The sequence below is a fragment of the Metopolophium dirhodum genome, chromosome 1 (genome assembly GCF_019925205.1).
Source record: "Metopolophium dirhodum isolate CAU chromosome 1, ASM1992520v1, whole genome shotgun sequence".
Taxonomy (NCBI): domain Eukaryota; kingdom Metazoa; phylum Arthropoda; class Insecta; order Hemiptera; family Aphididae; genus Metopolophium; species Metopolophium dirhodum.
Genome location: NC_083560.1, coordinates 12468821 through 12486419, shown reverse-complemented (window position 1 = coordinate 12486419; position 17599 = coordinate 12468821). Strand labels below are relative to the sequence as shown.

Genomic DNA, 17599 nt, shown 5'->3' with positions numbered 1-17599 from the left:
GCTCGGGCAATGGGTTCAACGTCAGACGATATGCTATCGGTCCGACGGTCCGATGACGGATACTCGAATCTGTTATGTTAAGACTTCATTAACACATTTAGTATTTCGATATTAAACACAAAACTATATTTTTTATTACATAATGACAAAAACATTAATTGCACTCTTAGGCAGAGAGGCTAGAAGTGACCAGTGGCAACAACAGTGACTTGTTGATATAAATAATTACCATCTTATTACAACAGTGTCGTAAGCTTTTGAATTGTGTGCTATGTACGTTGTTCCTTTCATTTCTTTGGTCAGTGTCCATTTAAAAAAATTATCATTAGCCGAAACGGCGGCGCCTGTAGAAAATAATATTTGTTGCCTTCAAAACCGTGAGCAATAATCATATTGGATATGTGTATTCTCTTCATATGGCGAAGAAACAAATTCCACTAAACCGTAAAACGCATATTTTACTTATATATTCATATTTTTGATTCGATTATTGAAATATTAAGTAGGTATTTAATTATTTATATTTTTACCTGGACGATGAGAGTTGAATGTAGTAAGGTCGATCGTGTTCCTGTCGAAGTGTCTGGTTAGAATCGAGTTGATGATGAAACACAACAAAATCAAATTCTGAGTGTCACAAATTATATATTGTAATATTACGTCCAAATAATAATTCATGACGACGTGCCGCTCGGGCAATGAGTTTAACGTCGGACGATAGGTTATCGGTCCGATATAATCCTAGCGTAAATATATTTTAAATATAACTCGAATTAGATATTTTTCGTTTCCGTCTAAGACTTACGTCTATACGTCGTTTCACTGTATTATCTGAAAGAGATAATTGAGCTATTTTCCTTTTGCTTTCTTCGCCAAGTACTATTTCAACAGCTTTAAGTATGCTAGGTTTAATTAATGTTTCACCAAAGGTATGGGGTTTCTTTTGCTGAGCCCCCATGAAGGCGATGTGATATGAAGCTTCAACAATTTTTTCATTATTCTGTTGAAACTCACCGGTATGGTCAATTTTCATTTTACTTGAAGAATTGTTTTTAGCAACAAAAAACTCTTTAGGTTTTCCTTTTAGCATCGGATGAGCTGTGGTTAAATGTCGTTCTAGTCGACTAGGTCGGAGGGCATCATTACTTAATACAACGTGACAAATAACACACTGAGGCTTTTGGACACCATCTTTTTCAATGAACGTAAAACCAAATTTGACATAATCATCGATATACGTTCTTATTTTCGGAGGAGCCATTACTTTGATATACGTGCACTCGCGACGACTACGTACTACGACACTGACGTGCACTGAGCAACTGCAAAATAAAACTAAATCGAGTCTAAACTAATCTAATAGTTTTTTCCCCTGGCTTTTTCTTATCGTACTGATTAATTTACGGACGATGTGGCATGGCACCTAACTATGGCTAAACACTTGTAATCTTTATCGATTACTTTATCGACTTTAACGACCCTATATTCTATAATCTATATTCCATAACGATAACCAGTCTTTATTAATTTTTCATTTTTTCTCTTAATTTTAAATATAATAAAATTTGATAAATAAAAATTTTACTTTGTGATGACTGCTTGCGCCTCCCCAGCGATGTGTATACGCCCCCCAGGTTGGGAACCGCTGGTCTAAGTTGATCATTTTTGTTTTGATTTTTTCGGTTTTCTTCTGGTTTCCATGTGTTTTGATTTAACCCACAGTTTCTCCATTGAATTAAGTATTGTATTTCGTTGTTTATTGTTTGATGGATGAATATTTTTTAACTTGATATTCATCTGAATTTATATATTATGAAAAATATAATAAGATATTATGTGAATATTTATTTGAAATAGGTAATTTTAAATATCTACACATAAAAATGTTGGTTGAAATTAAATTTGTTGAATTGATAACTTCTTCACCGATATCATAATATGTTAGGATGGTAGTGTGGTGTGCCCAAGCGTATTCTTATTGTGTTACGAGATCGGCGTAATTTAGTCAAATCACAATATCGGTCAATGGTCGACGCTGGACGAGCGGCGGCATCAACTTTCCTGTCAAATGCGTATGCGGTCGGGTAACGTTAATTATTATTGTATCTTTTGATATATAGCCGCCGGTATATTGTCGGAATATTGTAATATCTTTATTTTACGTAAATTACTATTACTGCTATGATGTAGGGTTATAATGTAGAAATGAGATAAAATATAAATACGACTCCTGTCGATAGTTATATTAAAATGGTAAAAGTTAGAGTAGTAAAATTACGCTAATACCTTCCACCAGGTGTTCGTTGGGCTCTCGAGATCGTTTATTCGAGAATTAGATCAAATATACCATACAATAAAATTTTATGGAAAAAAAGCACATACAATGTATTAACTGCAATCAACATAAAATATTATTTTATATGCCTTACCTGATTCGCAGTTGTTTGTAGATAATTTTGTAGGAGTTTTAGGTTTTAGATAAAACAAAGTAATACTTCAAATACACAAATTGAATTAAAGAACGCACTGATTATTGCTCGCATTAGGAGTCCAGTTGTCGCTCGACGAAATCGGTTTTTTGGGACTTGAGAGGTTGTTACTCTGGTGGTTGGTGCTCATGCACTGATTTAAGGGACGGACTCGAGGCTGCTGACCAGAGAGTGGTGGGTGGCTTTGTCACCAATTTATCGTGGGCCTGGGAACTAGATTTTTCTTTGGCGTTAGCATAAAATAAAGTCACACACATCCTACGTAATATTGTTATGAGTGCGTGCCGATATCTTAACTGCCGTTGTTAATGGTTTTATTTGATGCGACCGATTTCTACAAGCGACAGTCTGGCCGTTGTTTATTATTCTGTAAAATTTTAGTTTATTATAATGGTGTGTCAGCATATCATTACAGTAGATATAAACTATTTATATATTATGTATAGGTATATTCTGAGACCGGTCTGTTAGGAAAATATTATAATAGGTATGTAAACGGTGTGACCGTAAGTGTGTTATACCTTGCACTGAATATGTTAAATATACTCTATTATTATTATTCAAATTATTTTTCTATTTTATTATTACTATCAAAACACTTAACTTTTTCGGTTTTCTTCTGGTTTCCATGTGTTTTGATTTAACCCACAGTTTCTCCATTGAATTAAGTATTGAATTTCGTTGTTTATTGTTTGATGGATGAATATTTTTTAACTTGATATTCATCTGAATTTATAAAATATGAAAAATATAATAAGATATTATGTGAATATTTATTTGACATAGGTAATTTTAAATATCTACACATAAAAATGTTGGTTGAAATTAAATTTGTTGAATTGATAACTTCTTCACCGATATCATAATATGTTAGGATGGTAGTGTGGTGTGCCCAAGCGTATTCGTAACATATTATTACTGTGATAGTATGATAACAAATACTCATGTGACCATGCAATCATTTTTTCAAATATTAAATATTATTACATAATACATTTGAGCATCAACTCTAGGTCGCTAAAAAACCAAATTTATTGTTGTTATAAGTTAATATTAACAAGGGTTTGGCCATTTAAACTTAAGGGTACTTTATATAGTATAAACACAATTAGTATTCTCGTCCCATTGACAACAATTTTCATGAGCGTATTCCACACAGTCCCATTGCCCACCCAAGGCTTGTTAGACCATATTTTGTAGTCTACTCTGTTTTTCCTAAGTATTTTTACCTTTCTCACACACGGTTAGAAAAAAAAATATTATAACATAAAATTGAGTAGTTTATCAAATTTACTTGATCAAATATTGCTCTCTTTCGAGTTATTTAAGACATCCTATTCTGGAAGGTCCATAGCTAACTTATACCCACTTTGATCATTAATGTTTTGATCGATGGCCAATCTAGCACCTTGTCATTTAGATTTTTATATATTTTTTAGTTGTTGTAATGTAATAAAAAGTTTGTTGTATTGACTGTTCACCTTTATAAACATATGGTGTGATAATTCAAATATTTTATGACAAATTTGTATCTTTTGAGTCTTGAAAATTTCCATTTTACTTAATTATAGTGATATTAATTATAATATGAACTAAATATATTTTACGATTTAGTAGATTAGTATGATCATATTTTACTGTTTGAACAAATCAAACAAATATACTGATAACTTTTGCATTATCCCCGGTAGGTAATTGGTTGGCGAATGGTGATACAAATAACGATGGTCATTGAAGGTTTATTATTCATTGATTTATAATAGTTTATGAACGCCTATATTTCCATGTCGAAATCAAAATAAAATAGTCTAACCAATCATATAGATACTATTATATAACAATAATATTCTGAAATAATAATGATATGTAAAAAAAAATTATTATTGCCGCGATTATATTTCAATAGGTAATTTTTTTATTGTCAAACAAACAGAAAAACGTTTATTATTATTATAAGAAATATTATATATTTTAGAGTACCTACATGGATATTTTAATAAAATACCTTTTAGACCTATTAAACAATGTATACAATATGATACGCACACACACACGGACACACACACGCGCGTTCGCGCCCCCACGCTATATACTCCGGCCCACGAGAGAAGTAACCCGGAGACTGCCGGCTGCGACCATTCCGAGACCTCTATTCCCCTACTTTGTGTCATTCAGTGTCGGGTTGTGGCGTGCATACAGCGCGAAACAAGCGCTATACAGAGTGATTATAATATATTGTCATTCATAATATTAACGTATAGCACGAGTGGAACAAATGTTAATTAAAATTTATTTTTATTTTTAAATATTCAATATTTACAAAATTGTACGTAATAGTATCAAAACATGTAAAATTTAAAGTATATAAGTACCTACATAATATGTATACTATAACGTAATATTTCACGTTTAGGTAGGTATTCAAAAGTGATTTAGTTATGTTAGTATTAATAATATATTTTACAACTGTATGAAAAAACAAAAAATATACTTATTATTAGTAAATAAATACAAAAAAAAATGTAAGTCACTTTTATAAATATTATATTTTAGAATCGGATAATAACAAAAATATAATATTTAGTATATAAATACAAAAAAATATTTAAGTCACATTTATTAATTAGGTATATATTTTACAATAATTACTCGTCAGAAAAATCAGAAGAAGTGTCACCAGTTATAGTCATTATATGTGAATGTGATTCTTCATTATCCAGCATATTTTCAGTGATGAAGTCAATTTCATACAATTTGTCTTCTTCTTTAATAGTATGACTAACGAAATTGGCCCACATGTCAGAAGTCACTTTCTGGACACCTTCGATCAGCAATTTTTTAACATAATTTAGTTTAAATGTTGTATTATTTTGTTTAACATGATTCTTCACTACAGACCACGCAAGTTCTATAGGATTAAGTTCGGCATGGTAAGGTGGCAAACATAATACAAGTCGATTTGTTTTCAAAGCCTCTTCGTCAATTACATATTTAGTGTGAAGAGGTTTAATTTCGTTTACCTTATCAAGCAATCGAAATTTCTCCATCGGTTTATCGAAAACAATGTCTTTAGACTTTAACCAATTTATTATGTCTTCTTTTTTCCAAGCCACTGTGGGAACCGGGTCTTTTTTAACAGAATGGTACGATGCGTTGTCCATAACTATTATTGAATTTTCCTTTAATCGAGGCAGAACTCCACAAAACCATTCGTAAAACGTGTCGCCATTCATTTCGTCGTGGTAGTCTGCTGTGTTTTTTTTCGACTCAAAACACAATAGACCCCCCTCGACGAAACCATCTGCTGAACCAATATGGACAACTATTAGACGTTTGCCTTTACCTGATGGATTTTTGGGGCCTGTAGATAGTCCTTTCAGGAATGCATCCCTATGAGATTTTACCGAAGTGTCAATCCATACTCTACTGCTACATTCCCCTGCGTTTACCCACGTTTCATCAAGGAAATATATTGTACGACCTTCACTCCGATATTGCCTTATGTCCTCAATATATTTTTGTCGCCCAACAACGAGATCTCCTCTTTCCGTAAGCGCACTATTCCGATTCCTTTTTGTATATTCAAAATTTAACTCTTTCAATATCCGCTGTAAAGAGGTTCTAGGTAAACTCGGAATATCTGGATCCTCATCAATAGCATTGACAATTTTCCTTAAAGTTGGGATTTCACCTCTAAACCAAAATCCATGAATTTTTTGACGAATTGCGTTTTTGTCAAAATCGTCAATTTTGTCATTGATTTTGGGGCGGATTTTTGTTTTACACGGCGACTTCAACTGTCCTGTATTTTTGTACTCACTTATTGTGGTTATCACTGTACGCTTTCTAAACCCAATTTCTTTTGAAATAGATGCTATCATATCTTTATACTTTATGTCTGGCTGTTGATGTTTTTTTGACTTGTATAAATTCACAATATTCTGTTTTTGCCCTCTTCCAACAAACTGAAACAATAATTATTTAATTATTTAATTACTATAATACGATGTTCAAATATAAAAATGATTTCGTTTCGTTCATAATTTAGAATTTACGAATTATGTAAAACATATACAAGGTGTAACAGATAAACCTGACCAAAAAATAAATAAATAAATAAATAATGCTACCTTAACGTAGGACAACAATTTTTTAACATTATATGAGTAGTAAATATACTCATGTCAGAAAATGTCCTAAAACTTAATTTAAAAAAATGTTATTACGTTCCTAATGAATTTAATCAAAAAAATATTCATATTTTAAAAAATTCTAAAAAATACCTCTCGTGGGCCGGAGTATAGCACGTCCCCTGTCCGTCGCGCATGCGTGCACGTTTACAACAACAATATCAACGTCTGTCCCCCGCCACACAAACGCACGAGAGATTCCGATACTCGACCGAGGTGTGTGACATACCTACCGTCACCGGTCACACACGCCACACGCACATTCTAGTCACTACACTCGTAGGTTGTCTATTATGGTCATTGAAATTTCCGAGACTTAAAGTAAAAAAACGTTCTTTACCTATGCAGTGACACACAGCCCTTTAATATAGGTTCTCATAATATTATAAAGGTATCTTAGGTATCTACGAAACTTCCAGGCGAAATGAGAGAGTGAACATTTGGCGAGAGTTCTGAATCCTGCACTAAAACTTACGTCGGATACTACCACTATACTTGTAGGTATAAATACACTCACAGCTGCCATATGCCGAACACAATAATATAGTTTATGGTATTATATTATTTCGTATAGTACATATATTCTAAGGTTTGTATAAACTTTTCGCTGCAGAGTGCAGAATAATGGCACATTTGTTGAATATAGTCGTGTTCAGTTTAATTATATTACACATAATAATATTGTGTAAATTATAATAATACCTATATACAAAAAAATTTCTTTTGTACACCAATTATAATATACACGATAATACTGCGGTAATATTGCGTAATAGTATATTGTTATAATTATTATATATGCCCATAAAGTTATCGGTTCCACCTTGAAGGGTACTGAATTACCCGTGATTTCGATTTAGCACTGCACAGGTAACGAACGTTTTTTTACTTAAAGTCTCGAAAATTTCAATGACCATAATCAACAATTTGTACTAGCAGAACAGTAATAAATCATATTTAAAATTAAATAATAAAGAGCATTCTCGATGATTTTCACAGAATAATGTAAATAGTGTGTCTACACTCTATACTCTAAGATTTTAACTCCACACACATAATATTTCTATAGACTAGTATAGTATATGCAGTAGTGAATATGCATAATGCATATAGTATAGAATTTGTATAGTATATATAATATAATATAGTCTATAGTCTATTAGTCTCACAATAATATTATATAGAAAAAAATCTAACCAAATTTACTGTCCTATTTGGACAGTATTTAAAAATATAAATCATAATAATATTTAAAGCAGATGATGGATATACGCATCACATTTACCCTTAACCTCCAATTACACATGCATACACGAATCAAGGACAAAAAAAATCCCTGAAGCCATAATCGTTCAATAGAGCTGTCAATAATAATAAGAATAAAAAAAATATAAAATTTAATGATTATTATTATTATATTATTGCCTGTGTACCTATACGATGAGTAATCGAAATAATGCTTTGATTTTCTATGTCAGATGGGAAGTCAGTCAGCCTTTGTCAAAAACCAATTTTCCCGTTTTTCCGGTCGTTTTTGAAAACTATTGGGAATTTTAAATTTTTACCTCCCAAAAGTTGCAACTAGTTTCACTTTCCCATCAAACAAGATACTGAAGTAGAAAATCGAAGCATTATTTCCACAACTAATCGTGTACACAGATACAAAAATAAAAATAAAAATAAAAAAAACACACATCATTGTAAAATCAATCGTTCCACTCAGAATCTAATAAGAAAAAATTCGAGCAAATGGATTTTGTTTTTTGGTGTAACTCTAAAAAAAATGATTCTGAAAAAAATTATCACTGGTTGTTTATATTAGCATTATCTATACTTTATATATTTTTCAAAATATTTCGATGTGTTATGAACTGTATACAGAGATTTACAGTTTACAATTGTATTATTTTTTTTTTCTATAAATGACAAGAAAATTGTATTTGTTGGGTAAAAAACCTTAAACATTGAATACAAAGCTCCTGATATGTTGTTACAATGACATTTGAAAAAAATAAAAATCCATAAATACAATTTTTTTTTTTATAAGCATAATAAAGTTCAAATGTCGACAAAACACGTAAAAATCACGAAAATGTGCAAATTATTTTGAGTTAGAAATTCATAAAAAATATTCTATTCAATTCTAATATTTGAAAATTTAATACAAGATTTCTTATAAGTTTATCTATCTTTATCAATAACAAAATCTCTACCGGAAAGACAAATTACATTTTTATGAGCGTTTGATTTTAAAATTTGTACAACATTAGATATTTACTCGATTTCTCATGTATCGATTTTGTTATTTTGTTGTAATTCAAAAACAAATAACTGTTGATACATGAAAAATTGTCTGAATGTTTAATTTCTCATTGTTTTGAGCTGTTTACAGAAAATTAAAAATATAAATTTTTTAAATTTTTTTCTATAAATAATAATAACTATTTATTTGTTGTTCAAGAAGCGTGAGAATTTAATACAAAGTTCCTGATATATTGTTACAACAAAAAATTAAAAATATTGAAAATGTATATGCATTTTTTTTATGAGCATTTAAAGTTTTGACAAAATTTATCAAAATGAAATTGTAATAATTATTTTGTAGTTAAAAATTTATAAAATGTTCTACTTTTATAGTTAAGTATTAAAAATCTTAAACAAGGTTCCACGTAAATATTGTTGTATATAAATTACTTTATTCACAACAATATCATCAATCCACTTAGTAATATCATAAGCTGTCTAATTGTCTTATATTCTAACTATATTCATAGTATGTATATTAACAATTTGAGCATCGATAGGTGTTTTATTTACTTCACAATACCTACTCTTACAGAAGTACACTTGCCTTTAATTCGATAAGACCATTAACTGTTAATGTGCGGTGATTTTATAATAATGCTCATTTAGTATCTTTAATTTTGTTATTATTATTGAAAATTTAGTTTTTTTTATCAAATTTTTATTCGTAATTATCTTAGTATTTTTTAAAATTAAAATTACAAAATATCAATATGATAAATTATTAGTACCTAAGTTTATTATATAATAAGTAATTATGAATGAGCATGCTCAAAAATCAACTGTATAATGAACACGAACATATCTACTGGTAACATGTTTTTATTTCACAAAGACGACTGTAATCGAATGGTCAAATACAAGACCGGCGCTGTAAAGTCTCCTCGCCCCCCATGTTCAGTGATATGGATAGACTGTATTCCAACGTTAAATAATATGGAAAATTATTTTCACTATACTAAACACAACATCGTGTGTTAATAAAATAAATACGATATCCGCCATGTATATACGCGACTACCAATGTACCTATGTGGAAATAATTACATGCGCAGCAAATCGTTGACAGACGTAGGTACCTGCTAGGTACCTACTTATTATGGTATTATTATAATTCGTCGACTAAACATATTAAACTAATATGTAATAGAATAGTAATTATCGTTTTAAGGTTTCGAGTGAACCTTGTAATATTAGTATGATCATATTTTACTGTTTGAACAAATCAAACAAATATACTGATAACTTTTGCATTATCCGCGGTAGGTAATTGGTTGGAGAATGGTGATACAAATAACGATGGTCATTGAAGGTTTATTATTCATTGATTTATAATAGTTTATGAACGCCTATATTTCCATGTCGAAATCAAAATAAAATAGTCTAACCAATCATATAGATACTATTATATAACAATAATATTCTGAAATAATAATGATATGTAAAAAAAAATTATTATTGCCGTGATTATATTTCAATAGGTGTTGGTAGTAGCAGGGGGGAACACGTGTGTGTTGGGTTTTGGCAGAATTTTCAATTTGGGCACCCGTAGGTATCTGTTATGCCCGGGGGGGGGATGGCAGCACTTGTTAGCACGCTAGCACGCCCCCTGTCCGTCGCGCATGCGTGCACGTTTACAACAACAATATCAACGTCTGTCCCCCGCCACACAAACGCACGAGAGATTCCGATACTCGACCGAGGGGTGTGACATACCTACCGTCGCCGGTCACACACGCCACACGCACATTCTAGTCACTACACTCGTAGTTCACCGGAGGGATGTTGTGTCACACCAGAACCACCGCGGCTCATTTTCACTTATGATTTTGCTTCGATGGTCATCGCCAGGTCAATCGATATGATTCATCGTCGTTTTCACACTTGCAGCGATGCCGTCTCACCACCGTAAGTATTATTATCATATTATTAATACTAAACATGCATAGTGATTATCATTATCGTCAATTATAAATTCATACTTGTTCCCTATATTATACAAGAAAATAACACGTGTATAAATAAAATGTATTTATTTATCGTACCTACTTTGGCGTTTGTGAATTTTAATTTTAATTAACGTATTATTTTCCAATTTATTAGATACCTATGTTAATATTATTTTAATACCTACGAATTCTAAATTGCATTTTTTGCGTCATACTAAAAATTTCTGATTTTTTTTTTTGTTGAATATTTCAATTGACGTGCGTATTTAAAATGTTTTGCAGTTTGCCTTATGAAATACACACACACACACACACACACACACACACACTTGCGCTAACGCGCGCGTGGCGAGGTTACGTCCCCTGTCCGGCGCGCATGCGTGCATGTGTACAACATTATTATCGACGTCTGTCCCGCGTCACACAAACGCACGAGAGATTCCGATACCGGGCGTGCTGTACTCGGCTGCGGTGTACGTCGTACCTGCTGTTACACACGCCACACGCCACCTACCGTCGCCGGTCACACACGCCACGCGCACATTCTAGTCATTAGTTCACCGGAGGGATGTCGTGTCCCATCAGAACCACCGCGGATCGTTTTCACTTATGATTTTGCTTCGATGGTCACCGCCAGGTCAGTCGATATGATTCATCGTCGTTTTCACACTTGCAGCGATGCCGTCTCACCACCGTAAGTATTATTATCATATTATTAATACTAAACATGCATAGTGATTATCATTATCGTCAATTATAAATTCATACTTGTTCCCTATATTATACAAGAAAATAACACGTGTATAAATAAAATGTATTTATTTATCGTACCTACTTTGGCGTTTGTGAATTTTAATTTTAATTAACGTATTATTTTCCAATTTATTAGATACCTATGTTAATATTATTTTAATACCTACGAATTCTAAATTGCATTTTTTGCGTCATACTAAAAATTTCTGATTTTTTTTTTTGTTGAATATTTCAATTGACGTGCGTATTTAAAATGTTTTGCAGTTTGCCTTATGAAATACACACACACACACACACACACACACACACACTTGCGCTAACGCGCGCGTGGCGAGGTTACGTCCCCTGTCCGGCGCGCATGCGTGCATGTGTACAACATTATTATCGACGTCTGTCCCGCGTCACACAAACGCACGAGAGATTCCGATACCGGGCGTGCTGTACTCGGCTGCGGTGTACGTCGTACCTACTGTTACACACGCCACACGCCACCTACCGTCGCCGGTCACACACGCCACACGCACATTCTAGTCATTAGTTCACCGGAGGGATGTCGTGTCCCATCAGAACCACCGCGGATCGTTTTCACTTATGATTTTGCTTCGATGGTCACCGCCAGGTCAGTCGATATGATTCATCGTCGTTTTCACACTTGCAGCGATGCCGTCTCACCACCGTAAGTATTATGATCATATTATTAATACTAAACATCCATAGTGATTATAATTATCGTCAATTATAAATTCATACCTGTTCCCTATATTATACAAGAAAATAACACTTGTATAAATAAAATGTATTTATTTATCGTACCTACTTTGGCGTTTGTGAATTTTAATTTTAATTAACGTATTATTTTCCAATTTATTAGATACCTATGTTAATATTATTTTAATACCTACGCATTCAAAATGCATTTAAAATATTCGTCAAACGCGTTTAATCGGAACCGGTTTGTATGACCTCAACAATAGTTTTGGTGGCAATAGTCGGGCGTTAATAATAAGTACCTATTTTATTATTATGTGCAACACGTGTTAAGCAGGTATAATCCGGACAGTTTATCTTGTGCGTTCGGCAACCGTAACCGCTTTAAAAAAGGTGGTCTGAAATACATATTTTTTTCAATAAAATATTGATTTTGAACTACTGATTTCCGTTGAATATAACTGTCAGTTAGTAGGCTTTAATTGTGTATATATTTATGTGTGTGTATGTGTATATATATATATAATTGTACGTGAAATTTGCTTGAGGTTATTGGAGCAGTATAGTAATCTAACGTACTTCCAAAATTCGGTCAGTGGTTAGAGGTATCTACCGTCGAGTAGCATTTCAAAGTCATTTACATGTCCTCTTAATTACCAAGATTTCTTTGCATGGCCTTGAGATGATACCAATGTTCTTTTTTTTGCTTGGCTGTCTGTTATCTATATATTAGCTTCTTCTCAGGTTTACGATTGTTGTTGTATAACAATTCTTTATAATTTTCTTCAATTACAAGTTGAACTAATCCACCAACTTCATCAGATAGGACATGATGGTCTTTAATAAAATGACACTGAAATTTAAAATAAATAAGCTTAACATGTTTAAAATATTAACCTATTGATTATATTCAACATAGGTGCTAAAATGTTTGAATTCATTCCACGATGGTCTGAAGACCATATTATTTGGTGGTCCGGTCATTATTATACCTAAAATAATAATACAATATAAAAAAACATAAAATATTGTAACTGAAATTTATATTTAAGAGTTATTTGTTAATAATAACAATTAGTGGTAGTGATAGCTTCAACATATGAGTTATAAGAGTTGTTTTTTTGTAAACGAATAATGTTGTTACGTTTCAATAAATTGTATGTCAGTTAACTTTATAGCAGGAGTAGTCTGGCTGGTTTTTTTCAGCCTGTTGATGATTTAAATTTAAACTGTTCTTCCAAAGTTTAATTGTTATTCTGTTTTACTATTTGTAGTAAGTACTAAATCAAAGTTATTGAAAATAGTCGGGTTTAAAAAATAATGTGATTGGAGTCTATTATAAAATCATGCCAAATAAATTTACATCTGAATCAGTGTGGTTGGTTACTATTGTTGTGAGCGGTAAAATTTAATTTATAGTCCTAAATCATGCCTCACTAGTCACTAATACTCAGGGCTAGAAGTAAGTCACTTTTTTTAACTAAAACAGCGGTCTTTGTCAAGATTAGTAATGAAAAATAGTTTATGTTCCCATATCGTACTGCCAACTGTATCATTGTTTCCAAAGTCTCATACTTTTATTTTTGTAATTTTTGTATTTTTTTTTTTTTGATATGTCATTATCAAATAATGAAAAACAGATTAACGCTTATCATGAGATATTTTTGAAATATTTATGAAAATAAATTGTAAAACTTGATTTAATTTACACATAACCCTCCCACCCACAACCAATTTCATAATCGTGGCATAACCACTGAATACAATTAAGGTGTTTTATCTATATAGTATTTTTATTGTTTTTAAAAACCAAAAATTAAGTTCAGTTGTTATCAGTTGAGTCAAATAACTTTAAAATTATTATTTTTTCAGTAAATCTTATTTTATTTTTTATTTTTGTTTTATTTATAATTGTACACATTTTTTGGTAAGTAAATAATTCTAGAATTTGTAAGGTATTATAATATTTATTTTTTATTTATAAATAATTTAACTGACCTAAGTCCTTTATAATAATACATAAAATAAACATAAAAAAATAAAACAAAAATAGATGAATAATTATTACAATAAATTACTTGACAATTATAAACTGTTATGAATAATATCAAAAGAAAAAAAATAAATTAATTGTATTTAATTAATTCAATAAATTAAAAACAATCAAAATTAAATGAGAATAATATATTAAACATATTATTTTCAAAACATTAATTAGCTTGGCGGGCCGATACAAAAACCGAGGTTGGCCAAATTCGGATCGTGGGCCGTAGGTTGGAGACCCCTGCTCTAGATATAAGAATATTATGAATATATGCAACTTTTTTCAACAATTTGTATTCAACAATTTCAAGTTTATTATTATATGTCGATAAATTCTGTGAACAAATTAATGAGCCGAATTCCAAGGAAGAACGTACAAGAGAACAATACAAATTTTTTAATTGTTGCGTATTTCTATTTATGAAATCAAGCATCTTGTATGATTTATTCAATACGGTTTTGTGATTAAAATAACGTAATTATATTAGTTTAATACAATAAAAATAAAATTAATAGGTAAACGACTTGTACCCTTCTGCACAACATATAATAACTGTGATACTATGATAACAAATCCTCATGTGACCATGCAATCATTTTTCAAATATTAAATATTATTTCATAATACATTTGAGAATCAACTCAAGGGCGCTAAAATAAACCAAATTTATTGTTGTTATAAGTTAATATTAACAAGGGTTTGGCCATTTAAACTTAAGGGTACTTTATATAGTATAAACACAATTAGTATTCTCGTCCCATTGACAACAATTTTCATGAGCGTATACCACACAGTCCCATTGCCCACCCAAGGCTTGTTAGACCATATTTTGTAGTCTACCCTGTTTTTTCCTAAGTATTTTTAGGATAACCCACTTTGATAATTAATGTTTTGATCGATGGTCAATCTAGCACCTTGTCATTTAGATTTTATATATTTTTTAGTTGTTGTAATGTAATAAAAAGTTTGTTGTATGACTGTTCGCCTTTATAAACATATGGTGTGATAATTCAACTATTTTATGACAAATTTGTATCTTTTGAGTCTTGAAAATTTCCATTTTACTTAATTATAGTGATAATAATTATAATATGAACTAAATATATTTTACGCTTGTTGATGTTACACAGTGAGCACGTGAATCTCTCTCTTCTCTCTCCCCGCACTAACATAATTTAAAATAATAAATGTATGATATAATTTGGTTCTGAGTTATGAACTAAAGCTTATTACTTCAACTACACTTCACATAATCCATTTATAAATCAAAATGTTTGAAATTGTATATAAATATAATATTATTTTAATAATTATAATTAATAAACTATTAGTTGTGTACCAATACTTGTATAATAGCCATTTGTTCTTTTCTACCACATTTGCATTAACATTGATATACATTTGTTTTAAAATTAAAGAAGTAAAAAAAAGAAAATACCTGATAATATATAACCTATTATTAGTCAATATTGTTGAGTATGATAATCATTGTAAGTAAAATATTCAACTGATACATGGTGTACTTAGATATGGTTTTATATATTCTTAAATAAACGCATATGTATGAGCCCCTGGCATAGTCTAACGATTTGTAAGCTCATAAATGTATTATTTTTGAAAGAATATTGAATTAAAACCCATAAGCTCCAACATAATTGTTTGGATGTAACTGTTAGCTAATTTGCACGTGGTAAAACGTGTTTACAGTTTAAAAACAAAAGGTATATATATATTTATTTGACTACAAGCAATGGGGTTATATATAACATATATAACACAGTACATTAACAGTCAATAAGATTATAATCAAATGTGTGGTAGAGAATATTTAACAAATAGTGGTTGTGTAAGTGTAGCTATATAATTAATATTATCTTTATTAACTATTTAAAAATAATTTACCAATCAAATAAGATTTATGTTACTTAAGCTATTACTGCAATTCATCAGTTATGATGTTTATGAAAAAACTGGAATAAAAATTATAATGGAATACTAAATAACGCAAAATAGAATGAGTAAATAAAAAATAAAAAGTGATACTACTAGCAAATTAGTTAAGTGTGACAAAATGTTAAAACATACTGAACCATTATTAAAAAAAAAATATATATTTTTTGTTTATTTTAATATTATATCATACAAACATTATATAAAAGTTATATTAAGAAAATAATTGATTTTGAAGATTTTTTAATAAATTTCAAAATTTATAAAAACTCAAGAAGCGTAAAATAAAGTTTTAGTTTTGATTATTATTCAGGTGGCACTACTAAGGGCCCCCAATATATTTTAGGCTCGCTATGTATTTATAATCTTTGATCAAAATTACTTATTGTACCGAATGTGTATAAATTGTAATTATATTTTAATAAAAAAAAAAAAAGAAAAAAGTTTTGATAATTTCTTAATAAAAATAACAACAGACTGACTATTGGTTTAGTTTTACTTTATTAAGCGTATTACTAACAACAAAAAATAATGGAATTTTACAATGTAAATGTGCTAAGGTTGTATCATCGTCTTAACCATTTATCAGTATACAAGAACATATTATTAAATTCGTTTATACACATTATCAAAATGTTTCTTACTATATAGAATCACAAATATGAGGATCTAAGTGTTTTATATTTTCTTTCTATTCTTTCACTTTTTTTATTTATATATTTATCGACCTAGGTATTTTATTGTCAAATAAATTATCATTTAATAATCACATAACCATAATGTGTAATAAAGCTCTCTAGAAATTGGTTTTATAAGACGAAACTGTTTAGAATTTAAAAATCCAAAATACTTTATACCATTATATTGTTCTTTAGTCCGCTCTATTCTAGAATATGGCTCAGTTATTTGGAATCCTTACCAAGCTGGACTAATTAGTAAAATTAAACGAGTCCAAAAACGATTTTTGTGAGTACTGGCATATGAGTCTAATAGAACTGACGTTTCATTTGAGCAACTAGCTAGCAGATAAAATATAGAGTCGCTTGAAAATAGGAGAACATTTCATGATGTGTCTTTGTTATATAAACTACTGAATTCTCAAATAATTTGTACAGAACTATTTAGCTAAATACCTCTAAATGTCCCACAAACTAATAAACGTGTGACAAAAAGTTTTATGTACCTACTTATCGTAATAATTATAGTCAATTC

The 17599-nt window shown here is 30.4% G+C and overlaps 1 protein-coding gene across 1 annotated transcript; it reads right to left on the bottom strand.

Moving 5' to 3' along the window:
• Positions 1-757: 757 nt before the first annotated feature.
• On the bottom strand, positions 758-1261 carry LOC132953620 (protein FAM200C-like). Its single transcript, XM_061025999.1, has one exon. The coding sequence runs from the start codon at positions 1259-1261 to the stop codon at positions 758-760; it is 504 nt and encodes a 167-aa protein (XP_060881982.1).
• Positions 1262-17599: the final 16338 nt, after the last annotated feature.

Excerpts from the sequence above, each read along its gene's own strand:
- LOC132953620 (XM_061025999.1), bottom strand. The coding sequence starts at position 1,261 with ATGGCTCCTCCGAAAATAAGAACGTATATCGATGATTATGTCAAATTT.